The sequence below is a fragment of the Lepidochelys kempii genome, chromosome 14, assembly GCF_965140285.1.
Source record: "Lepidochelys kempii isolate rLepKem1 chromosome 14, rLepKem1.hap1, whole genome shotgun sequence".
NCBI classification, from domain to species: Eukaryota; Metazoa; Chordata; order Testudines; family Cheloniidae; genus Lepidochelys; species Lepidochelys kempii.
In genome coordinates, this window is record NC_136393.1 from 51,217,048 (window position 1) to 51,241,940 (window position 24,893).

At 52.9% G+C, this 24,893-nt stretch overlaps 2 protein-coding genes and 3 long non-coding RNA genes across 9 annotated transcripts in view; 2 read left to right on the top strand and 3 right to left on the bottom strand.

The window, feature by feature from the left end:
- LOC144929411 (uncharacterized) overlaps positions 1-8,531 on the top strand; it is a 31,372-nt gene extending 22,841 nt beyond the window's left edge. Inside the window, exons 2-6 of one of the 3 annotated variants that reach the window (XR_013634606.1) lie at positions 2,305-2,551; positions 2,859-2,957; positions 4,967-5,084; positions 6,514-6,881; positions 8,307-8,531. This is a non-coding gene — a long non-coding RNA (uncharacterized LOC144929411). The remainder of the gene's footprint in view (positions 1-2,304; positions 2,552-2,858; positions 2,958-4,966; positions 5,085-6,513; positions 6,882-8,306) is intronic. The other 2 variants (XR_013634604.1, XR_013634605.1) reach the window with 2 other exon arrangements.
- The window catches only part of LOC144929413 (uncharacterized), a 31,754-nt gene extending 17,970 nt beyond the window's left edge, over positions 1-13,784 (bottom strand). Inside the window, exons 1-4 of one of the 2 annotated variants that reach the window (XR_013634609.1) lie at positions 13,695-13,784; positions 11,494-11,618; positions 8,339-8,406; positions 7,510-7,635 (exon numbers count right to left, since the gene is read on the bottom strand). This is a non-coding gene — a long non-coding RNA (uncharacterized LOC144929413). Of the gene's footprint in view, positions 1-7,509; positions 7,636-8,338; positions 8,407-11,493; positions 11,619-12,598; positions 13,430-13,694 lie in introns of those variants that run through there. The other variant, XR_013634608.1, reaches the window with a different exon arrangement.
- On the top strand, positions 13,708-19,643 carry LOC144929412 (uncharacterized). Its single transcript, XR_013634607.1, has 3 exons — positions 13,708-17,424; positions 17,949-18,851; positions 19,153-19,643. It is a non-coding gene; the product is annotated as an uncharacterized LOC144929412 (long non-coding RNA).
- On the bottom strand, positions 14,567-19,392 carry SIT1 (signaling threshold regulating transmembrane adaptor 1). Its single transcript, XM_078848780.1, has 6 exons — positions 18,437-19,392; positions 17,956-18,075; positions 17,380-17,416; positions 16,812-16,870; positions 16,192-16,259; positions 14,567-15,024 (listed from the first exon to the last, which is right to left on the bottom strand). Exons 1-6 carry the CDS (start codon positions 18,471-18,473, stop codon positions 14,755-14,757), a joined length of 591 nt encoding a protein of 196 aa, XP_078704906.1. The 5' UTR covers positions 18,474-19,392; the 3' UTR covers positions 14,567-14,754.
- On the bottom strand, positions 19,428-23,604 carry LOC144929409 (THO complex subunit 6 homolog). Of its 2 annotated transcripts, none has more exons than XM_078848779.1 (7): positions 23,272-23,604; positions 22,379-22,559; positions 22,045-22,151; positions 21,713-21,856; positions 21,496-21,576; positions 21,016-21,228; positions 19,428-20,433 (listed from the first exon to the last, which is right to left on the bottom strand). In XM_078848779.1, the coding sequence occupies exons 1-7, from the start codon at positions 23,464-23,466 to the stop codon at positions 20,356-20,358; spliced, it is 999 nt and encodes a 332-aa protein (XP_078704905.1). In that variant the 5' UTR covers positions 23,467-23,604; the 3' UTR covers positions 19,428-20,355. The 2 variants fall into 2 exon arrangements, with proteins under 2 accessions (XP_078704905.1, XP_078704904.1); XM_078848778.1 differs by having other exon boundaries at positions 20,350-20,659.
- Positions 23,605-24,893: the final 1,289 nt, after the last annotated feature.

Below are 24,893 nucleotides of genomic sequence, written 5' to 3' on the forward strand. Positions count from 1 at the left end.
TAGGGAGCCAGCCGATCTGGGGTCCCCTCTGCTCTGCCTCAACTTTAGGATTTTTTTGGGGGGGAGGAGGGGCATTGCAGTAGAGCACAAAGTCTCCAGAGGAATGTGCAAGGAAAGCCTGCATGGGTTTAGCTAGAAGCAGGGCAACTGCAGCATCCTGTTGGATACTTTGCCAGAGAGAGCAGAGGCAGCCTGTCTCCCAGCTGGTTGAGACACCGGGCAAGGAAAAGTCAGCCCTGCTCAATTCAGAAAGCTGGGATGTAAGTGTGACGCTGTATGGAATCTGGGAGACACTTTAGGATATTATGAATAGCAATAGTGTTAAATTGTAAAATGGGTTATACCAGATATGCCACATAAGATAGCTGCAAAAACGGTATGATTTGCCAGATATGATAATCTTGTTTATATGTTTGTGTCACCTTTTGTATTATGAGTTATAGATATGTCTGGTTTCAGAGTAACAGCCGTGTTAGTCTGTATTCCCAAAAAGAAAAGGAGTACTTGTGGCACCTTAGAGACTTGGTTAGTCTCTAAGGTGCCACAAGTACTCCTTTTCTTTTTATAGATATGTCTGTATTTTAAACTTGGGATATACTTCTGGGTGACACCCCCAGACAGTTTGGCATCAGCATTGCCTAGCTGCTTGATGGCCCATTAAGGACCATCAGCTATACAATTGACCCATTGAGAGAAGGCAAGGGATACACCTGATGACTCAGCAAGGCAGGCAAGGGCATATGGACAGAACTCTAAGGCTTTCAGGCCATGTACTGGGCAGCTTGTGTTTAGGACAAAGGTAGCACAAGCCACATGGCAAAAGCCTATAAAAGGCAGCTGCATCTTCTCCATTTTGTCTTCAGTCCTGCTTCTTGTCTTTATTCCTGCTTATTACCTCTGGAGTAACCATTATACAAACAAAAAGAAAAGGAGTACTTATGGCACCTTAGAGACTAAAAAATTTATTTGAGCATAAGCTTTCGTGAGCTACAGCTCACTTCATTAGATGCATTCAGTGGAAAATACAGTGGGGAGATTTTATATACACAGAGAACATGAAACAATGGGTGTTACCACACAGGAGAGTTACCAGCAGGAGAGTGGGGTGGGAGGAGGTATTGTTTCATGGTCTCTGTGTATATAATGTCTTCTGCAGTTTCCACAGTATGCATCCGATGAAGTGAGCTGTAGCTCACGAAAGCTTATGCTCAAATAAATTGGTTAGTCTCTAAGGTGTCATAAGTACTCCTGTTCTTTTTACCATACACACTGTAAGCAGAGTGATTGGGTAAGGTGAGTTATTACCAGCAGGAGAGCGGGGAGGGGAGGGGGAGTGGGGAACCTTTTGTGGTGATAATCAAGGTGGGCCATTTCCAGCAGTTGACAAGAACATCTGTGTGTGTGGGGGTGAGAAACATGGGGAAATAGTTTTACTTTGTGTAATGACCCATCCACTCCCAGTCTTTATTCAAGCCTAAGGTAATTGTATCCAGGTTGCAAATTAATTCCAATTCAGTAGTCTCTCCTTGGAGTCTGTTTTTGAAGTTTTTTTGTTGAAGAATATATCTATTCCACATATCTATTCAGGGGACACCATCATAGGGCCTAATCACATCAGCCACACTATCAGAGGCTTGTTCACCTGCACATCTACGAATGTGATATATGCCATCATGGGCCAGCAATGCCCCTCTGCCATGTACATTGGCCAAACTGGACAGTTGCTACGTAAAAGAATAAATGGACACAAATCAGACATCAAGAATTATAACATTCAAAAACCAGTCAGAGAACACTTCAGTCTCTTTGGTCACTCGATTACAGACCTAAAAGTGGCAATTCTTCAACAAAAAAACTTCAAAAACAGACTCCAACGAGAGAGTGCTGAATTGGAATTAATTTGCAAACTGGATACAATTAACTTAGGCTTGAATAAAGACTGGGAGTGGATGGGTCATTACACAAAGTAAAACTATTTCCCCATGTTTATTCCCCCCCTTCCCCAGACGTTCTTGTCAACTGCTGGAAATGGCCCACCTTGATTATCACTACAAAAGGTCTCCACTCCCCCCACCCTCCCTGCTCTCCTGCTGGTAATAGCTCACCTTACCTGATCACTCTCCTTGGTAACAATGAGACAATGGTTTCTGAGACACCATGTGCTCTGTGTATATAAATCTCCTCACTGTATTTTCCACTGAATGTGTCCGATGAAGTGAGCTGTAGCTCACGAAAGCTTATGCTCAAGTAAATTTGTTAGTCTCTAAGGTGCCACAAGTACTCCTTTTCTTTTTGTGGATACAGACTAACACGGCTGCTACTCTGAAACCTTTCTACAAATGAAGCTCTGAACAGAGGACTGAATGACCCATCCAAGCTGTGAATGTTTTCCAGAGGGACTTTCAAGCCTGCAAACTCACCAATACTGATAGGAACCTGAGAGACTTTGAAGGCTTTGTATGTGACTGTTTTACCATCTCTCTTCCTTTTTCTTTATAATAAAGCTTTAGTTTTAGACACTAAAGCATTGGCTGACAGCATGGCATTTTGGGTAAGATCCAAACCTATACTGCCCTGGGAACATGGCTAACCCTTTGGGATCAGAAGAACATTTTGTATATATGAGCAGAGTTTTTTAAATAACTTCTCAGTGTACCGGACCTAGGTGCTGATTGGGAGCCAGAGAACTGGAATGCAATAGAGGGAGCTGTGTGATTTCCTTTTGCGTCTTGATAACCAGTTTGTGTGTGTGTGTGTGTGGGGTGGGGTAGAATCAGAAGCACAGTTTGTGACTGGTTGGGGAGTTTAACTTCAGTGTTACTCTCAAGACTGGTGGGTATCTGCTCTCCCTTTTGCAGCCCGCCCTGATCTTGGCATTTCCAGTGAGGACTACCCCAGGCTTGGCTGTAGACAATGGGTCATGTAATGTGTCCTGGATGGAAGCTGGAGGCATGTAGGTAAGTACAGCGGTCCGTAGGTGTCCGGTATAGGGTGGTGTTTATGTGACCATCACTTATTTGCACTGTAGTGTCCAGGAAGTGGATCTCTTGTGTGGTCTGGTCCAGGCTGAGGTTGATGGTGGGGTGGAAACTGTTGAAATCCAGGTGGAACTCCTCAAGGGCCTCCTTCCCGTGGGTCCATATGATGAAGATGTCGTCAATGTAGTGCAAGTAGAGGAGAGACGCTAGGGAACACCTCCTCATCAATTATTGGGAGTGGACCACATCCACCCTGACTGAATTGACCTTGTCAGCACTGGTTCTCCACTTGTAAGGTAACTCCCTTCTCTTCATGTGTCAGTATATTTATGCCTGCATCTGTCATTTTCATTCTATGCATCTGAAGAAGGGGGCTTTTTTACCCACGAAAGCTTATGCTCAAATAAATCTGTTAGTCTTTAAGGTGCACTGGACTCCTCGTTGTTTTTCAAAACTGTTAAGTCGGCTTCAGTTCATACCATGTGTTATTTTGATGCAAGTCTGTCAGGACCCCCATACCACTTCAGCATTTGCTCTTTGTTCAAATCGGTTCACCCAACCTTAATTTGGGCATCAAATGTTGATCAGATAGAGGGGATCCCTTCTTTATGGGGATTCAACAGCCGGAGCAAATCCTGTAGACCACCTCCTGTGGCCTCTCCAAGCCACCTGTTTGCCTTTCCCCTCTGCACTAGAAGTTTCTTCTTTACAGCTAGACAGACTAAACTCCCACACCAGGGGGAATTTACCCCAGAAGTTTGAAAGTCTCTTTCCACACTTGTTTAAGTTTTGGCTGCCATGGCACAAGTAACACCAAGATGCCCTCCCATTGCATGAGCTTTCGTGGGTAATACCCACTTCGTCAGATTGTGTACTGATCACCTGTTACATGAAGACAAGTTCAGAGGCCCAAACTGGATAACAGGGTGACTCTCAGATGCATGGGCATGCTTGTTCTGAGCTACGAACTGGTAGATTGTGACCACAGGAAAAACTCTTGGTGGGGTTTGAAGGTCTGTTCACCTGCCTGAGCCCTCGGTGGGGTTGGGCTGATCTAGGGTGACCAGATGCCCCGATTTTATAGGGACAGTCCCGATTTTTGGGTCTTTTTCTGAAAAAGGCTCCTATTACCCCCCACCCCATCCTGATTTTTCACATTTGCAGTCTGGTCAGCCTAGGCTGATCTCAGGTAAGCTCATTAGCATGTGTATACATTCTTTAATTCTTTTTTAATATGTTCTCTCTGTAATGCTTTTATCGTGAGAATCATTGTTTGCTGGGGAAGGGCTGTGTGGTAACTTAACCAGGGGCGGTTACACTGTTCATAGCCTCTGGGGAAGGAAGGCAAAGCAGGCCTCCTGAGGGGATCTGCCTTGCTGGGGAATTCTCAATGGAGGCAGGAGCTGTGCAGCCTGGAGATACCCCAGTCAGGAGGGAGAGAGATCTGGGTTTCTACCCAAGGGAAATGACAGCTGAGCAGCCTGAGAGTGGGTGCCCTTGCTGGACCAGAGGAGGAATATGGGTGCAATGGCCCTAAATAGCGACGGGGGAGCACAAGGAAACAATTGTCACAACATCTGTCACCCTGAGAGACAGTGGGCTCAGCACACCAGCTGCCTAACCACTGTTATGTGTTTAAAACTTCATGGAACATGAGCGTTGTATGGAGGGATGGGAAGAAGGATAACAAGGTAGGTCTGGGGATGTTTATGGGGAGTTGCTCCAAAGACCAAGGAGCAGCAGGGGAAAAGGCACAGAACCACAGAGAGGTAGGGTTGGAAGAGAGCTCAAAAAGTCATCAAGTCCAGCCCCATATCATGTGACAGGACCAAGTAAACCTAGACCATCCTTGATGGGTGTTTGTCCAAACTGGTTTTTAAAGCCTCCAATGATGGAGAATCCACAACTTCCCTTGGAAACCTATTCCAGAGAATAACTATCATTATAAAGATTTTCCTAATATCGAACCTAAATCTCCCTTCCTGCAGAGTAAGCTCCTTAAGAACCTGGCTGAAGAGACCTCGTCATTAGTGATAACCTTTGATGATGCCTTCAATACATCCACGAATACTTAAGGAACTGGCTGAAGGGAACCCTGAGCCACTGGTGAGTACCTTTGAGAACTCATGAATGATGGGAGATATCCCAGAGAACTGGAAAAAGGTGAATATAATACCTACCTATAAAAAGGAAACAAGGACAGTCCAGAGAATTATAGGCCAGTCAGATTAATTTTGGTAACCAGAAAGATAATGGACCAAATAATTAAACAATTTCTAAGCATCTTAAAGAAAATACAGTGAGAAGTAACTGTCTACCTGGATTTGCCAAGAAGAAATCATGTCAAACCAACCTAATATCCTTCTTTGACAGGGTAACTAGCCTTTTGGATGGGGGGAGCACCTCCTCCGCACCTGTCAGCTTTCCCCCATCACTGAGTTTAATCTCCTCTCTGAACTTTTTAATTTTACATGCCGTAAGTCTGGTTCTATTTTGGTTTTGGTGGAGCCCATCCTTCCTTTACAGGATCCTCCTTTCCCAAGAGGTCCCCCAGTTCCTAACAAACCTAAAACTCTCCTCCCTAGCATCAAATGATGAGTCAACGAGATTGAAATTCACATGTGCAGCAAGATGAAGATCTTTTAACAGCCAGAGGGTTTCCAAAAATCTGCTGTCACAATAATTGGTTGGCTTAAGAGGACATGCTATGGCCATTGAACCTGAGCTACACCATGCATTTGAGTCTTAGCCCTATTCCTGACAACTGTCAGACAATGTGTCTTGTGTATTATTCTTACATTCTGTAGAAATTTCTCTTGGAAGTTTTGCCCTGATACCAACATTTCTGTGTTAAGAACAATATCTTCAAATGCTCTCAAATCTACATGGAGATATTGGACTGGTCCCTAATTAAGAATTTTGCCAACATAGCTCTGTCAGGTTAGTGGTGTGAAAAATCACGTCCCCACCTGACATAGCTCGCCAGCAAAATCTCTAGAGTAGACAGTTATAGTGGCAAAAAAGTCCATTAAAAAGAACTCAAAGGAATTAAATGCCCATAAACTACATTAAAGCAGAGTTAAGGTTGTTCAGTGCTGCCGCATGGCTTTCCAAGCATGTGGATGGTGACAAAAGTTAAAAATCCGTGAAAAACAGGAAATGAAGGACTAAACTACACACCACTCTTCCAATACAACCTTAACTCTGGCCTTACCCCCTAACCCTGGAGCTAGCAAATCTCACTAGGAATAGGTCAGTAAGGGTGGTGCAAATGTTAACGAACTACCCAGGGAAGTGGCAAATTTTCCATCTCTTGAAGTCTTCAAGTCAAGATGGGATGCCTTCCTGGAAGATGTTTTAATCAAACACAAGGTATTCAGCTCACTACAATGGTAACTGGATGAAACTCCATGGCCTGTATTACACAGGTCACACTAGATGACCTAATAGTCTCTCCTGGCCTTAAAATCTATTGATCAATAATCAATAGGAGGAAGAACTAAGAACATACCATTGTTTGTGTTCTATTCTACAGATTGGAACACCACCACTTACCTGCAGGCCCTCCAGCCGTGCGCAGTGTGTCAGCTGTAGCTTTACGTGAATGGTGGAGGGAATAGTTGGAGCAGCTGGGCAAAGCTGTGACTAAGGGCTTGTCTACACTACCCGCCGAATCGGTGGGCAGTGATCGATCCAGCGGGGGTCGATTTATCACATCTAGTATAGACACAATAAAATCGACCGCTGAGCACTCTCTCATCGACTCGCACATGTGAATTTCAATCTCGTTGACTCATCATTTGATGCTAGGGAGGAGAGTTTTAGGTTTGTTAGGTACTCCACCAGAATGAGAAGCGCAAGCAGAGTCGACGGGAGAGCGTCAGCTGTCAACTTACCGCAGTGGTAAGTAGATCTAAGTACATCGACTTCAGCTACACTATTCACATAGCTGAAGTTGCGTATCTTAGATTGACCCCACACGGTAGCGTAGAAAAGCCCTATGATATGCGGAGAGGTGCATGTGAAAATGGAAGGAACATGTGTTCCTCATTTCAATGCTGAGTGTTGTAGGTTGTGTCAATAATGGTGCACAAAGGTGTGTTCTTGCCATGTGTACTGTCAGCAGTCTGGTGGCATACATGCTAGTGGTCTCCAGTGCTCAGTGAGGGGTAAGTGAAGGTCATGACTCATAAGGAATCCTCAGTGCAAAGGTAAAGGTGTGGTGACACTATGAAAGTCTGATGCGTTGTGGGCAGTAGGCTCAGTGATGGAGTGCAAGCCAGGGGTAGGCAGCTTCTGTTCCCTACACCGGACCTAACCCCAAGTTTTGCCTTAGCAGAGAGACGGTGTTAGACTTTGTGCTGTACTGCGCCTGTGCTCTGCTCCCAGAGCGTTCTGTAGCAGGGAGGGAAAAATGCTAGTGTGAGTGTCATTGGCCTGTTGCCGAAACAGGTCAGAGTTGAGATTACATGTGGGGTGTCATGAACCTTCACTCTTCATTTCCCCTTCTAAAGGGGACAGAAATCCTCACCCAGCGAGGTCACGTTCTCATAGTTCTTCTGCATGACGTCTCTGTAGAGGGCTCTCTGTAGGGGTCCAGCAGAGCCCCCTCTTCCTTGGTGAAAAGCACAGCCACCTCCTCGAAATTCACTGGCCCCTGAAAGAACGAGAGTACCCCACTCAGCACTTGCTGTCCAGTTACAACCCCACCATTCACTGGGGAGGAGGGCCAATCACACGGAAGCTCTGGGAGGCAGCAGAGTCCTACCCCCACGCCATCAGAGCTGCCAGGCAGCATCAGGGTGAGGGGAGAGAGAGAGAGAGAGGCCCTCACCCCCTTCCCCTCCCCCATGACAGACAGAGGGGGCAGGGTCTTCTCTTCATCACTCACCTACTAGCCAGAGGAGATGAAGCCCCCAGCAGGGCCCAGGGACAGCCCCTTGGTAGGAATCCAAAAGCTCTCCCCATTGCCAGCAGCCAGATGGGAGGGGATGGGGTGTCTTCCCTGGGCCTAACTGGTGGCTGCCGCTTTATCTCTCACAGCAGCCTCTGGCCAGTAGGTTCAGGCTCCAGGACTGGAGTCTGGTACGTTTCCCCAGCCCAGTCCAGGGGGTTGTTTCCTGCTTGACAAATTAGGGAATTTCCACCCACAAACCCCTTGGGTGTTGCTAAGATCCAGGCCCAACAGTAAACAAATCCCATCAGATTGTCACCCCCTGGCCCCACCCCCTTCTCCACCTGGGTATTTCCTGCCCCCTCCCACCTCCAGATCAGCCACCCCAGAAGTTCCCACCTCCTGTGTATTTACTGCCCTTCTCCCGCCAACAGGAACCAACCAGCAACTCCCTTAAAATCCCTACCTGAACCGGCTCCACGGCAGCCATTTCCCTTCCTTGCTCCCTGGAAGGATGGGATGTTACACTGCAGCCTGTCAGGGCAATTGGGGACATGTCAGAACAGAACAGTAACGTCACATCACAATTCCCCCTGGCTCTTTCCCTGCAGACGGATGTTCTAGATTCTGTCAGGCAAATAAAAGAAATATTCAAAACACAGTTAGTAAACTGTGTGTGTGTGGGGGGGGTTAATCTACCCAGATATCTGTTAGAAAAGGAATTCAACCAAACACAAAGTGCCCAGTAAGTTCCGGAAATGTACTGGGGACACTTGTTTTTTTTCAGAGGATGGAAGAAGTAGCCGGAGAATAGCCATCTTAGACTTGATTCTGACTAAATAGAAGGAATTAGTTAGGAACTGAAGGTGAAAAGCAATATGGGCAAAAGTGATCATGAAATGATAGATTTCACCATCCTAAGAGAAGGAAGGCACGAGAGCAGCAGAATAAGAACAATGGACTTCAACAAACTCAGAGAACTGGTAGGTGAAGGCCCATGAAAATAAAATCTAAGGCAAAAAATAAAGAGTTCAGGCGAGCTGGTAGTTTAACATAAGAAAGACCATATTGGGTCAGACTAATGGTTCATCTAGCCCAGTATCCTGTCTTCCAGCAGTGGCCAATGCCAGGTGCCCTAGAGGGAATTAACAGAACTGGCAATCATCAAGTGATCCTTTCCCTGTCGTCCACTCCCAGCTTCTGGCAAACAGAGGTTAGGGACACCCAGAACATAGGGTTGCATCCCCACCTATCCTGGCTAATAGCCATTGATGGACTTATCCTTCCATGGACTTATCTAGTTCTTTTTTGAACCCTGTTATAGTTTTGGTCTTCACAACATCCCCAGGCAAAGAGTTACACAGGTTGACTGTGCGCTGTGCAAAGACGTACTTCCTTTGGTTTGTTTTAAACTTGCTGTCTATTAATTTCATTGTGTAAACCCTAGTTCTTGTGTTATGTGAAGGAGTAAATAATAGGGCTGTCAAGTGATTAAAAAAATTAAACGTAATTAATCGTGCGATTAATTGAACTGTTAAACAATAATAGAATACCATTTATTTAAATATTTTTGGATGTTTTCTACATTTTCAAATATATTGATTTCATTTACAACACAGAATACGAAGTGTACAGTGCTCACTTTATATTTTATTTTTGATTACAAGTATCTGCACTGTAAAAACACAAAATAAATGGTATTTTTCAATTCACCTAATACAAGTACTGTAGTGCAATCTCTTTATCATGAAAGTTGAACTTACAAATGTAGAATTATGTACAAAAAACCTGCATTCAAAAATAAAACAATGTAAAACTTTAGCGCCCGCAAGTCCACTCAGTCCTACTTCTTGTTAAGCCAATCGCTCAGACAAACAAGTTTGTTTACATTTGCAGGAAATGATGCTGCTCGCTTCTTGGTTATATCACCTGGCAGTGAGAACAGGCGTTCTCATGGCATTGTTGTAGCTAGCATTGCAAGGTATTTATGTGCCAGCTGCGCTAAAGATTCATATATCCCTTCATGCTTCAAACACCATTCCAGGAGTCACGCGCCCATGCTGATGACGGGTTCTGCTCAATAACGATCCTAAGCAGTGAGGGCCAAAGCATGTTTATTTTAATTATCCGAGTCAGATGTCAACAGCAGAAGGTTGATTTTCTTTTTTGGTGATTTGGGGGTCTGTTGTTTCTACATCGGAGTGTTGCTCTTTCAAGACTTCTGAAAGCATGCTCCACACCTTGTCCCTCTCAGATTTTGGAAAGCACTTCAGATTCTTAAACCTTGGGTTAAATGCTGTAGCTATCTTTGTGTTTTGTGAAATCTGCAGTGAAATTGATCTTAAAATGAACAACATGTGCTGGGTCATCATCCTAGATTGCTGTAACATATATATGACAGAATGCAAGCAGGGGACATACAGTTCTCCCCCAAAAAGTTCAGTCATAAATTTAAATAACACATTATTTTTTTAACGAGCGTCATCAGCATGAAATGGTGGCTGAAGCATGAAGGGGCATATGAATGGTTAGCATATCTGGCACATAAATATCTTTCAATACCAGCTACAAAATTGCCATGCAAATGCCTGTTCTCACTTCCTGGTGACATTGTAAATAAGAAGAGGGCAGCATTATCTCCTGTAAATGTAAACAAACTTGTTTGTCTTAGCGATTGGCTGAACAATAGTAGGACTGAGTGGACTTGTAGGCGCTGAAGTTTTACATTGTTTTGTTTTTGAGTGCAGTTATGTAACAAAAAAAAATCTACATTTGTAAGTTGCACTTTCATGACAAAGATTGCACTACAGTACTTGTATGAGGTGAATTGAAAAATACTATTTATTTTGTTTATCATTTTTACAGTGCAAATATTTGTAATAAAAATATACACTTTGATTTCAATTACAAAACAGAATACAATATATACGAAAATGTAGAAAAAAATCCAAAATATTTAATAAATTTAAACTGGTATTCTATTAACAGTGCAATTAAAATGACGATTAATCGTGATTAATTTTTAATCGCAATTACTTTTTTTAATCATGCGAGTTAACTGCAATTAATCAACAGCCCTAGTAAATAACAATTCCTCATTCATTTTCTCCACACCAGTCATGATTTTATAGATCTCGATCACATTCCCCATCCCCTCAGTCGTCTCTTTTCCAAGATGAAAAGTCCCACTCTTTTTAATCTCTCCTCATACGGAAGCTGTTCCACAGCCCTGATCCTTTTTGTTGTTTTTCTCTGCAATGAGTGTGTGGGGGCAAGTTAGAGATCTGGGAATCTCTCTCACCAAGTATTTCTCCGAGTGCCCCTTTCAGTCTCTCTCTCCTTTTTCTTGTTCTATTTCCCTTCCCCTGTTCTGCCCCTTGTGGCTGAGATTCAGCCATTCCTGGGGGTTCGCTCTCCTCTGGCTGGATCGGCTCCTGCCATTGCGAAGGGGAAGAGATACGAGGGGCGAGGAGGGACTGTTTGTGCAGTCACATTAATGTCCATCCACAGCACATTTCCTAAGGTCTCCACCAATCACCTGGAGTCTCTGGCTCAGATGCTGATGTGGGCAGACCCTAGGGCTGGCTTATGGGAGTAATTACAGCTGGAGAAAGTCCTCACCTTGGCTGGGAACAGAAGTTTTACTTAAGGTCACTCCCCAGCTCAGACCCCTCTCGGGGAGCAGCAGCTGCTCAGCCTGGGCTCCAAGGTCACGGTGGAGGCAGCAGCATTTGAACACCAATATCCTGAGGAGAGAGAGACAGACAGATAATGGCTAACAGGGACCCACCCCAGAGACAACTACATCTCAGCAGTGAGGAAAGCACTCCCACATGGAGACCATTCATCATAGGATTTTGGATACTACTGGTGATATTGGTGAGGGGAAAATGAGGGGCTAATACACTAGCATGGAGATTCTCAGCCATTCTGGGCACCAAGGAGCCCATCATGAGTGAACCCTCATCCTGTGCCCCCCTGAGGAAAAGAAAAGGTTCCAACCAACTGTCCTGTGAGCAGCTGGGAGACTGGCCGGGGAGGCTTCTGGCTTTGTTGTGTATTAAATATGGGCAGGTCACTTTCATCAGAAAACATTTTAATGGAGCTAAATGGGGAAAGAAATGAGTCTCAAATGAGAGGGGAAAGTTTATCATTTAATCCCTTACAACCACCAGTATGGAGAATGGCTCAAGGCAACAAATTCCCTCCCAAAAAGGAGAAGTTGCTGAAACTAAACCTGGGAACACCTCCAAACCCGAGATCCTTTTTAACAGACATTTCATGGCAAAAGGCAAAAATCTGAGTGCTGATATCAATGTTCAGTCATTAAAGGGAGAAGGGTGGAAATCTGAAGAATTTTGAATCAACTTTCACAAACTAGAGAGGAAAGTATAAAATTGTGAGGGATTATGTATCAACAGTCAGTAGTAGGCACAGAGGTAAAATCTGAGTGAATTTCATATCATTATTTGAAAAAGATAGAAAAGGGGCAACATCTACAAGGATTTGCTATCAATATTCAAGAATTTGAGAAAAAGTCAAAATCGGAGGGGATTTTATGTTAATATTCTATAATTAGAGAGACAGGAAAAAAATCTCAGGGAATATTAAATTAGTAAAAGATAACTAGATAGGAAGCAGGGCAAAATTTTAGCATATTTTAGGATATTCTCCTAAAAACCTCTGTAAAAAGAAAAGGAGGACTAGTGGCACCTTAGAGACTAACCAGTTTATTTGAGCATGAGCTTTCGTGAGCTACAGCTCACTTCATCGGATGCATACCGCTGTAGCTCAGAAGCTTCTCTCTCTCACCAACAGAAGTTGGTCCCGTAGAAGGTATTACCTAACCTACCCTACCCTGTCTCTCTAAATGCAAAGCATCGCACTTTGGAGGGGAAAATTGGAGCTCCTCGTACACCTTACTGGGTTGTAAATTAACTATCAACTCAAGAAAGCGACCTGCATGTTGCTGTAGACAGCTTAATTAAAAACTCCACTCAATGCACAGCCACAGCCCAGAAAAGCTAACCACATGTAAGGGTTCATAAGGATTGGGATGGAGAAAAACACCAAACATTTGTATATAAATCAAAGGGGCAGCCTCTAATACCCTGGGACCACCCGGCTACTACAGGAGTGCAGGCTGGATATTTTAGATCTATCTCTGAGAACTGGGGAAGAAAGAGGTCAAAGGTATTTAATATGATAGAAAACCACCGAGACCTGAAGGGATTCTCTGCTGACACTAAACACGTGAGAGAAGTGGGGGGCTTTGATGGCTTCCCCAGGGCAGCTCGTGCTCCGGAGGGCACGGGGGGGGGGGCTGGGGCAGAGACTCCCTGGCACTGGGCAGATGTCGGGCAGGATTTCACACCGCCCCCCCCCGTGGACCCCGGGCTGCGCCCCCATCTCCCCCCGGCACACGAAGGGGCCCCGCCCCGGGGCAGAGCCGGCCCGAGCCGAAGGCGGCCTGAGGCCTGCGGCTCTCCCGCCCGCCCAGCTCAGCCCGGTCTCCCGGCAACGGGCGCGTCGCCCAGCCCCCGCCTCTCTGCTTCCGGCTCCCATCGGCCGGCCCCGCCCCTTCCGGCTCCATCAGCCCCACCCGCGCCAGGCAGGGAGCCGAGAGCGGCCGCGGGCCCCGCAATGAGGCGCGAGCCGCTGCGCCACTAGGAGGCCGGGCTTGCGTGAGAGGGAACTACGCTTCCCAGCGTGCCCAGGAAAGCGGGCGGGGCACTTCCGCCTCCTGAGCGACCGCAGGGGCCGTCGCCGGGGCAGGCGCCAACGTCACTTCCGGCTCGAGGAGAGTCAGGAACTACACTTACCAGCCTGCCCCGGGGCGTTTCCGCCCTCCGGGGCCCAGCGACGGGAGGGCCCCAGGGTCAGCCTGGCCCCCTTCCCCCGCCGGCCCCCTGGGCTGCGTAGCGGCGTAGCGAGCCGAGGCGCGCTTGCCCTGGGACTGGGGCAGCTGCGCACGGACTGAGCATGCTCAGTAACGTCTGCTGAAGCCGCTGCCCTCACTGGCGGGAGGGCGGAGACTCCCCGGCTGACGGGGGCAAACAGCCCGCGCCTGGGGCAGGGCGGAAGCCGGAAGGTCCCCCACGGTCGCGGGACCCCAGCGTCCGGCAGGCTGTCGCCCTGGGGAGGGGGCTGCGGCTGCGGCTGGTGCCCCCCCCCGGCCGCGCCCCCGGCTCCACGTCTCCGGCTGCGGGGCTCTGGGGGCAGCCGCCCGTTCCCGGGCCTTCCCCCTTCATGCCTCGCCTCTGCGTCCCCTCCGCTCCCGGCTCCGCGGGGCTGAGCCACCCCCAGGGCGCCCCAGCTCTTCCGCTCTCGGATTCCGACCCGCCCGCCGCTGCGGAACAGCGTGAGCCCAGCTGGGGGCAGGCACCTGTGCCCCGGGGTGGGGCTGTTCAGATCATGCCTCCCGTGGGGAGAGCCCCCTCTGTTCTGCGGGGTGGGGGTAAGTTAGTACCTGGCGTGGCGGGGAGACCAGGCTCAGGAATGTGGCAGGGCAGGCGGTGACCGGCACCGTGGAGCTCAGCGGGGAGACACTACCCCCCCGCCGCCCAACAGTACTAATAACTATATACGCCCCTGCCCCGTGTACAGGAAGTATCCCCATCACCTTCCCAGGCAGGGGAACTGCATTATTGAGCGGGGCCGGGGAATCTTGGCTGCTTGAGGAAGAAGTAGCCACAGAAATTAAATCGCTGTCAGCAACACAGCAGGATGGGATCTGCGCATGGCCCCACCCTGGGGCAGTGGGCATTGCTGGAACGGGGGCATTTCTGTACCCTCAGCAGCACATGAGACAGGGGAGCCATTGGTGAAGCTTGCATTTATTGCTATGAATCATGCACACAGAACCCCGTTAGCCCCCACCCTTCAGCTGGGAACCGCATGGTTGTTAGCGTAGTCTTGGTTCTCAAACTTGGCTGTGTATCTGTCTGAATGCACAGACGCATAAAGCTCTGACTGCGGCCGAGTAGCCTCTCTGCCCTTCAGGGGCCCCCCGCCCCAAATCTCTGGCTCGGACCGCCTGGGCCCCGTCACCACCACATCTGTGTACTGGATCTCAGCACCCCCCACTGATGACTCTGGCAGCTGCCGGCCTTGGGGTTTCAGCATCTTGAGGTTGGCGTAGCACGTAGGCTTCTGGGGACAGAGCAGAGGTGTTGGGGGAAGGGTGGCATGTGCCTTAGGGTTGGGTGGAGGGCTCTGGCTGCTTAGGATGCCACTGGCAGCACTAACTCCCACCCTCTGGTAACCAACAAATTCCCCATGGGATGGGTTTTGCTCCTGCTGGGGATGGTGGAGCTGAGCACCCCCTGAATAGCGGGAGGGTCCCTTTGCTCCCTCTCAGGAAGAGCATCACCCGCATGCTGTGGGGTTCGTAGGCTGCAGGAAGGGAAATAGCCCCCTGACACTCAGAGACCAGCTTATCTCCAGAGCAGGGAAATACCTGGAGTTCCCATCACCATCGTGTCTGAGGAATTGTGCCCCACAGCTTGTTCCCTGGGGCTTTAGCCTTCCCCAGTGCTGCTATTCAGCCCTCTCCTTGCAGACAGGATGCCTCAGCACCACTCACCACATAGCCTGCCCTACTATGAGACCACAAATGCAGCTAGGGGCTCAGCTCAGCTCAACAGATCCTGCTGTCATCAGCCCCAAAGGGTCTGTGACAACAGGGCTCTGAGGCAATGATGGGTGTTCAGTCTCACTCATGCATCCCCTTCCCGCTTTGTGCTTCCTGCGCTGTCCATCAGAGCTAACCCCCACTGTCTGCAAACTGCATCCCAGTTCCATGCCTGGAGGTCCTGCTGCTCGCTGGAGGCAAACTCAACAGTGGGATACAGAGCAGCCAGAAGTCAACGGCAGAAAGTAGGTCGAGGAGAGGAGTTGGGTTTAGCACAGAGATGCTCAGGGCCGATAACTCACCGCTTCCTGCCACTCTGCAAGCAGTTAATCTCCACACACAGCCCCTGAACACATGAATGTAACGCTCGCAACTCTAGAGCCCCCACAGCACCAGCTCTCCCACCCCATTTGCAACTCTGCTGGTGCCCCTCAATCTGTACCTGCAGTCACCTGCTATTCCAAGCCTGGGCTCTCTCCCATCCCCACCAACACCCCTGAATCACAACCTGCATCCCCCTGATATCCCAGCCCTGGGCTTCCCCACCCACACCTTAACCCTACCCAATTTCTAATGCCACAGGTCAGTCAGTCAGGGGACGGCCCCTGCACCATCCCCGGCTGATTGCTGCGGCTTCTGTGGCTACAGATGTCTTTGGCCACACATGTACCAAGAGCTCTGCTCACCTTGGGGCTGGATTCCTGCTCCTCCTGGGACTCTGACACTGCTGAGCTTTCAAACCCAGAACTTTGCCCTGTTGACAGAGGGAGAGGGAAGGTTGCTGCTGATGCTGAGAGTCCAGAACCAGCTCGGAGATAGAAGCCAGCTCCAGTTTGCAGAAGTACTGAGCAGTTGGAGGGAGCCCCAATTCACAGGCAGCTCCTGGCTGTCTTAACGAAGCCTGAGTCAGGCAGCCACAGACTCTCAGGGTCCTCAGGATGGGAAGGGGGGCTGATCCGCAGCCCCAGCGGCTGCTGCCTTCCTGCACACATGGACAAAGCTGCTTCAAACACGTTCCCTCAGCATACACAAGAAACCAGCCCATGAATGGCCCTTCTTAGAGAGTGTTTGTGGCTGTAGCCAAGGGCTAGGCTCCCAGCAGACACAAATCAGCATTGATGATGCTGACATGCCTGCTGCCAGCTGGAGACTCGATCAGTATATGTCATAGAACAGGTGACAGAATTATCTCCTCTCCACACACATCGTGTGTGTACGTGCCTGTGTGCTCTTTTACTCAGGGCAGAGAGCAGGCAGCCTCAGCACAATGGGGCCTGATCCTGTGAGGGGCTTGGGTGCAACTCACCTGTCTGCAGGTAACTGATGTTGCCATAGACTGGAATCTCCTCAGTCACATGCTTCACACTGGGATGGAAACCAAAAATCCAGTAAATGGCTCAGAGCCAGGGTCAAAGGTGAATGCGCTGGGGACAGACAGAGGAAGAGGAGGGCTGGGAAAGGTGGCAGTGGTGGTACACACCCAGAGAGGGAAAAAATTCTTGTGTGGGCTCAATCTGTAACAATCCCCTTAATTCAGACCAGAGGCCCGTCCAGCCAGAGAGCTGAGCTGGTAGTGATATGCAGGATGGGGAATCAAAAACCCTGATTCCTGGGCCAGCTCTGGCAGGGGAGTGGGACCTAGGGGTTGAGAGCAGGAGGGAAGGCCTGGCAGTCAGGACTCCTGGGTTCTATTCCTTGGTTCTGATTCCCTGTGACATTCCCCCCTTCTCGCAGCCTCTGTTCCATCTTGCTGGCTGACAAAGCTTCCTCCCTCCCCTCCCCCTAACAGCATGGAGAGAACCTCAGTGGTGATGCTTTGGGACTTGGACAATGCAGCGACTCGTTGCTCCTGCTGTTTTGTCTGTTGGACTCACCTTCTGCTGAACTGAGGCAAGAGCCTCCTGGACTCATCTGGGCAGGTAGGGTGGGAGAGAGAGAAAGAAAGAAAAAGAGATCAGCTCCACAGGCTTTAACGGGGGTGGGAATGGGTCTCTGGGATGCTGGTGGTACCAGTGCAGTGTGGCAGGCAGGGACATGGGAGGAGAGGAGTCAGCGGAGGATGGGGTTCTGGGTGGGGGAGCCTGGGCATGAGATAGGTTGGGCACCATGGAGAAGGGGAGCTGGGTTCCCTGTGAAGTGAGATGTGGGGGTGGGAGTTGGGGCTGGGACATGGAGTGAGGGGGGATAAAGGGTGCCCTCTGCAGGAAGACACAAAACAGGCGGGGGGAGAGGGGACTGGAGGCAGTAGCCCCTTCTGGAGATATATGGGAAGGGGGACCAAGGAGACAGACCCCTGTAGGGGAGAGGGATATGGGAGCCCCCCTGTGCACCAAGACAGTCTGGGAGACAGAGGGACAGGAGAAAGGAGCCCCACATAGGGGTTATAGTTATGGGGGGAGGAACTGTGCCCCTGTGCTCTGAACAGACTGATCCCTCCCTGCAGCACATACCTCTGTGTGCTGTGTGCCTCACACAGCAGAGAATGTTCCACAACAGGGACACCAGGTGCGACAGGACCAGTGCCCCAACAAGCCCCCACATGGCACCAGTGCCTTGCACCTGCCCCAGACCTGCAAAACAGAAGGGTTGCTGGGAGCACTGGGCCCACACTGTCTGGAGAGAGCCCTGCCCCACCCGACCTGGGCCTGCCTAGCTGGCTCTGGTGCTGCAGCAGAAGGGTAAGTATGGCTCCCAGGCAGCTCATTGCATAGTCGCTGGCTGAACTGTCAGGGCTCCCTGGGGATTCTGCCATCATGCTACGGACCGCGAAGGCTCTGGCAATCGTCACATCCAATGTGGGGATGTTCCCCCAGAACGCTGCCCCTCCCCACGTCACATTGAAGCACAGAGATGGCCCAATTTACCTTTACGAACACCAAACTGGGCGGGTGTTTGAGCCTCTCCACTCGGCACAGCAACTCCCGGACTCACCTGAAAGGTTACTGCAGTTACAGCTGGAGGAGCCCATGGGTGGGAAACACGATTTTCTCCTATGGTGAAAGATCCTTGATCCCAGGCTGGAGTCACTCTGGATTCAGGGCAGATGCCCACGCTGGTTGCAGCCGTTCCAGACTGGATCCAGGCAATGTCTCCTGCCCCGGTCCTGGTGGCACCAGTTTTACTGCTTCATTTCCCCAGCCCTGGTGGAGACCCCCCCACTTCTTGTCTTGCTGAAGAAGCAGCTCTGGCTGTGCCCAGGGGGTTAGCATTGTTGCAGCTGTAACCCACGGGGATTTCCGGTGCCAGAGCCCGCAGACATCTCCTCCCTCTGCACTGGCTCCTGCTGTTCATGGCTCAGCAGCTGCAGTGCACAGCTCCTGCCTTTCTGGGCAGGTTCCAGTGAAAGGTGGGTCTGCTGCGGGGGGGGGAGGGGGGAATGGGACTCAGAGGTGTCTCCAGAACTTCTCCCCCATTCTCATGCATTAATTCTGTGCTCCCCAATCCCCACCTCTGCTCCTTCTCTAGTACCAAGGGTTCTTCACACCCTCTCACAGGCTTGCTCCATTTCCCCCTTCCCAGCTGCAGGAATGGGGGAGGGGGACTCTTTTAATTCCTTTCCCTCCTGCAAGGAGGGCTCTGGGCTCTGGAGAGGAGGGGAAGAGCTCCCACTGCCTCTGCAGCAGCCCTGATTGGCTGCTCATCCCCAGGAGGTGGAAAGGCAGCCAACCAGAAGAGTCTTCCCATGTGCCAGGCTGAAATTCCCAGGAAGGCTGGAGAGTTACTCACATCATTAGGAAACCGACTGCAACAGAGGCCAAAACTCACATCACTGTGGTGAGGAAACTGGGAGCTGGCAGCACTGAGGAGGTCTCATGACTGCACTGCTGCTCCTTCCCACCTGGTGTTCCTGCCCCCACCCTGCTCCATCCCCATTCCCCTCACTCCCTCCCCCCGGGTCCTCCATCCCCATCCCCTTCCCTCGGCACCCAGTGTCACTGCCATCACAGCACTGAAACTGGACTCATTCCAGGGGAGCCTTTGTCCTTCGCTGCATTCCCCCTGGTCCTGGGGGTATCTCACTGTGTGTTCCTTTCAGCTGGGACTGGCCCTGGTGCTCCCTTCTCCCCAGGAGGGTTGATACCTGCAGTGCGGGGTGTGTCTGTGTGTGAGGGCTGCGGTTGTCCCTGCAGCAGCGTGGTGGTGGTAGTGGGGGGGGGGAAGATGAGGGCAGAGGCTGTCCCTGCAGGGGTAGGGGGATGAGGGTGGAGACTGTCCCTGCAGGGGTGGGGTGTGTGTGAGGGCGGAGGCTGTCCCTACAGCGGGTGGAGGGGGAGGATGAGGGTGGAGGCTCTCTCCCCTCCGAGGATACATTGCAGCTGACAGCAAGCTAAAAGCAGTGGTGTGGCCATTGGCTGTCTAATGCCAGCCTTCAGCGACATCCCCACAGCTCTTTTTAGCACATTAGCACAAGTCTGCCTACCCAGGCTGGGAGGCTTGTTCCCAGATGCAGTGTAGACGCTCCCTGCACAGAGTTTTCTGGTTCCAGATGCCACTGCATGGACAAAGGCTGGCCAAGCCCAGGACTGGGGGGTGCTGGGGGTTTCCCCACCAAACTGAGGGAAATGTAGCACTGCTGGAGATGAGCCCCCACTTCCCTGCATAAAGTGATGGCAGGAAGTGGTTTAGAACCACCAAAGAAACAGATGCCCTCACAAATCCCAGTGATTCCCAGTTCACAGGCCTCCCCTCCCCGCAGAAATTCCCAGCACAGAGGCTAGCTTCCCCCCATCCCCATGACTCCCAGCACATGGGCCAGGCCTTCCCATTCATAGACCCCATGAGTCACTTCTTCAGGGGCAGGAAGTTTATTAGATGCCAGCAGGTGCCCAGGGCTCTGGATGCTCCAGGTCTCACAGAGGGGTGCAGGGGAGTTGGGAAGGGGGGGCCTGTGGTTCCTGTGTTCCCAGATGTTGCAGAGGGCTGTAGTCCTGGTGGGGCAGAATTGTGTGGGAGAGCCATAGATCAGAGGAGCTGTAGATGGAGGGGACTGTGACTCCCAGGTTTGCACCCTTCTCACCCCCTCTCTGCTGGGGCTCAGTGCAGGTCCGCGATATGGAGATTCCCTCCCACACCAGCCACAGCCACCACCCGCCCACCGGGTGCTACTGCCACAGCCTGCACCGGTTTGTTGGGCAGCAGGATCTCGCCGAGCACCTGGAGACAAAGAGCATGTCACCCAAGACTAAGCACCCTGCTCCCCTGGCTCACACCACCCAATCCCTGGCCTTCCTCCGCTCCACCCCTCCACCCTTGCTCACTTCCCCAACCTCCCTGCTGTCCTTGCTCACGTCACGTCATGCCACCCTCCAACCACCCCTTCCCCCGGCCTGCTCCCCTGGCTCATAGCACCCAAAGCCCCCAAATATCCCCCCATCCTGTTCCCTGGCTCACACTGACCCCCTGCCCTCAAGGGATAACCCAGCTCCACTGGCTCTCACTGTCATTCCCCCAAGTGGGGAATGCCTACTCCCCCTTTACTCCCAAGCAGGGGTACCCACCTCCCATCTCACCTGGTTCGTGCCAGTGTGGATGGCGCTGGCTCCGCTGGTGCCGCTGCCCCCAGCCACCACTATGTCCTGGTCACAGAACCGGGCTGCGTAGAGGAACTGGCCCTGCATAGGACCCCCAGGAAAGGGGAGGTTCTTCTGCAGTTGGGATGTCCGCAGATCCCAGAGCTGAAGCGCGTTGTGGGGCACCCAGGAACCAGTGAGCACGCGGTTACCCTTGGGGGGGAAGGAGTCAGGCTCAGATATGGGGCGTTACCTCTCCCCCGGGGCACCCAGGAGCATAGTTACCCTACATGGGGAAAGGTTACTTCTTCAGTGGGGTCGGGTATTGGGGGGCAGGTGACCCTGATCCCAGAGCTATTGGTTCAGGGTCAGTGCAGAAGCTCCAAGAAAAGTCAGCACAGACCAGCCCTGGCCAGGACTTTGCATGCCCACACAGTGTAGCTCACGCCCTCTGTCCCCCTGTCACCTCCCACATCTCACCTGGATGTCAAGGCCTGGGCCACAGATGTGAGGCCCATTGATCACTCTCTGAGCCTCCTTTGCCATCCGCTTGTCCCAGATCTAGGCACAGATAAGAGACAGGTAACAATGGTAGCATCCAGAACCCCTCCCCATTAGCCAGAAGCCACAGACACAGCCCCCTCCATTTCCTCCTGCTACCTCTCCAACCATACCCACCTATAATGCAGGGCCTCACCTTCACACAGTCATCCCAGCCAGCTGTCAGGAACACATGGCGCTCTCCAGGGTGGAAGCGGAGAGCAAAGATGCGGCGAGAGTGCCCACTGCTCGGTGTCACATCCCCAGTCATGAAGTCAGGAGCCTGCAGAATGTGGGACAGCTGTGGGGAAGGGAAGCAGAATCTGGGTCATGGGGTGATTGGGACACACAGGCGGGAGCAGGGGCAACACACACACGCACCCCATCCTTGCTTCCCACCCCCAATCCAGATAGAGCCCTCCCCTAGCACCACCCCTCCCTCCATCTGTGCTACCTGCACCCTTTTCTGGCATGCCCCTCCTCACTCACCTGGTTGGTATGGCTGTCATAGAGCCGAATATGTCGGTCCTTGCCAGCTGTGGCATAGGTGCTGCCATCCATGCAGAAATCCATGGCATTGATCTCATTCTCCTTCTCTGGGGTGGGACAGACATGGGGAGAGCAGCTAGCAAGGGCTGTTACCCCAGCAACAAGGACAAAGGTGAGGATGGGATTCCCCCAGCTCACTGACCCCCCACACCATGGGGCCAGGGCTCCTGGCCCTTTCTTTGGAGGAGAGATCTCTCACAGCCCTTTCTTTGGGGAGAAGAGGGAAAGGCCCATCCGCTGGGCACATGGTGACAAGGTACCCTATGGAACGTACCTGTCACTGTCGCCAGCAGTGTCTCCGAGTCCATGCTGTAGAGAGAGATGATGCCATCAGCCCCCACAGCCAGGAGCAGGCTGGGTCTCCCTGGGTGGTAGGCCAAGGCAGTGATCGCATGGCGCGTACGGTGTCCTTGGAAAAGGGACGAGTGCAGGGAGGCTGTTGCCACGTTCACAATCTGAGAGTGAGGGGGAAAATGGAGAATGGGATGGGTGACGTGACAGGAATGGCATTACACCCACCCCCGGTACCCCTTCCAAGTACCCACGCAGCCCCGTTACCCTCCAACCACCCCTTCCCCAGTTACCATCCAACCCCGTTACCCTCCAGCCCCCTCCCGGGAACACACACAGCCCCGTTACCCTCCAACCTCCCATCCCCCCATTACCCTCCAACCCCCTCCTGGTACCCAAGCCACCCTGTTACCCTCCAACCTCTCCTCCCCCCGGTACCCTTCAACCCCCTCCCAGTACCAACGGGCCCTGTTCCCCTCCATCCCCTTCTCCTCTGTTACCCTCCAACTTCCTCCCAGTACCCACATGGCCATGTTACCCTCAACCTCCCCTTCCCCCACCGTTACCCTACAACCCCACCCCTGCCCAGTACCTGCACAGCCCTGTTACTCTTCTACCTCCCATCCCCCAATTACTCTCCAACCTCTCCTCCCTCCCATACCCTTCAACCCCCTCCCACTACCAACTTGGCCCCGCTACCCTCCATCCCTTTCTCCTCTGTTACCCGCCAATCCCTGCTTCCCCTCCGGTGCCCTCCAACCCCATCCAGGGACCCACGCAGCCCTGTTACCCTCCAACTCCCCTCCCCTTGCTACCCACGTGGCCCTGTTACCCTCCAACTCTCCTTCCCCCGGTACTGCCCTGTAGCCCCGGTACCTGAACAGCCCCGTTGCCGAACCCGGCTGCCAGGCGCCCCCCGGCCGGCGCAAAGCGGAGGCTGTAGATCCCGTGTGGGTCACTGCTGAGCGGCACCTGGTGCCGGATGCGGAGTCGTGCGGGACCCTGCGCTGCCTCCTCCCTCTCCCTGCCGCGCGACTCCAGCAGTGCCCGCTCCAGCCGCCGCCGCGCCATGGTGGCTCTCCCCTCACACGGCGCAGGCACCGGGGTCACGGAGCGACGGGCAGGCTGGGGGGGGCAGTTACCGGGGTCACGGAGCGACGGGCAGCGCGGGGGGGCCGGTTACCGGGGTCACGGAGCGACGGGCAGGCTGGGGGGGGCAGTTACCGGGGTCACGGAGCGACGGGCAGCGCGGGGGGGCGGTTACCGGGGTCACGGAGCGACGGGCAGGCTGGGGGGGGGCAGTTACCGGGGTCACGGAGCGACGGGCAGCGCGGGGGGGGCGGTTACTGGGGTCACGGAGCGACGGGCAGGCTGTGGGGGGGCCAGTTTCCGGGGTCACGGAGCGACGGGCAGCGCGGGGGGGCCAGTTACCGGGGTCACGGAGCGACGGGCAGGGCGAGGGGGGGCCGGTTACCGGGGTCACGGAGCGACGGGCAGGGCGAGGGGGGACCGGTTACCGGGGTCACGGAGCGACGGGCAGGGCGAGGGGGGGCCGGTTACCGGGGTCACGGGAGCGACGGGCAGGGCGAGGGGGGGCCGGTTACCGGGGTCACGGGAGCGACGGGCAGGGCGAGGGGGGGCCGGTTACCGGGGTCACGGGAGCGACGGGCAGCGCGGGGGGGGCGGTTACCGGGGTCACGGGAGCGACGGGCAGGGCGAGGGGGGGCCGGTTACCGGGGTCACGGGAGCGACGGGCAGGGCGAGGGGGGGGCCGGTTACCGGGGTCACGGGAGCGACGGGCAGGGCGGGGGGGGGCCGGTTACCGGGGTCACGGAGCGACGGGCAGGGCGGGGGGGGGCCGGTTACCGGGGTCACGGAGCGACGGGCAGCGCGGGGGGGCCGGTTACCGGGGTCACGGAGCGACGGGCAGGCTGGGGGGGGGGCCGGTTACCGGGGTCACGGAGCGACGGGCAGGCTGGGGGGGGCGGTTACCGGGGTCACGGGAGCGACGGGCAGGGCGAGGGGGGGCCGGTTACCGGGGTCACGGGAGCGACGGGCAGGGCGGGGGGGCCGGTTACCGGGGTCACGGGAGCGACGGGCAGGGCGAGGGGGGGCCGGTTACCGGGGTCACGGAGCGACGGGCAGCGCGGGGGGGCCGGTTACCGGGGTCACGGAGCGACGGGCAGCGCGGGGGGGGGTGGCCGGTTACCGGGGTCAAGGAGCGGCGGCCGGGGCGGGGGCGGTTTCCTTGGTTACGAGGGGACCCCCCCCTTTTCTGTCGCTTCCACCGGGTCCCGGGCTTGAGTCAAACTGTTTCCATGGCAACAGCTTCCAGAGCTGGCGCTTGCCAACATGCGCTGATTGGCGGAGTCAGCCTTCCTGCACGAGGATTGGCCGAGTGCTGAGCCCCGCCCCCATACTCTACTGATTGGCGGAAGGATCAGAAGCGGCGCTGCGATTGGCCCAAAAGCCCCATGTCCGAGGGGGCGGGAGTCAAG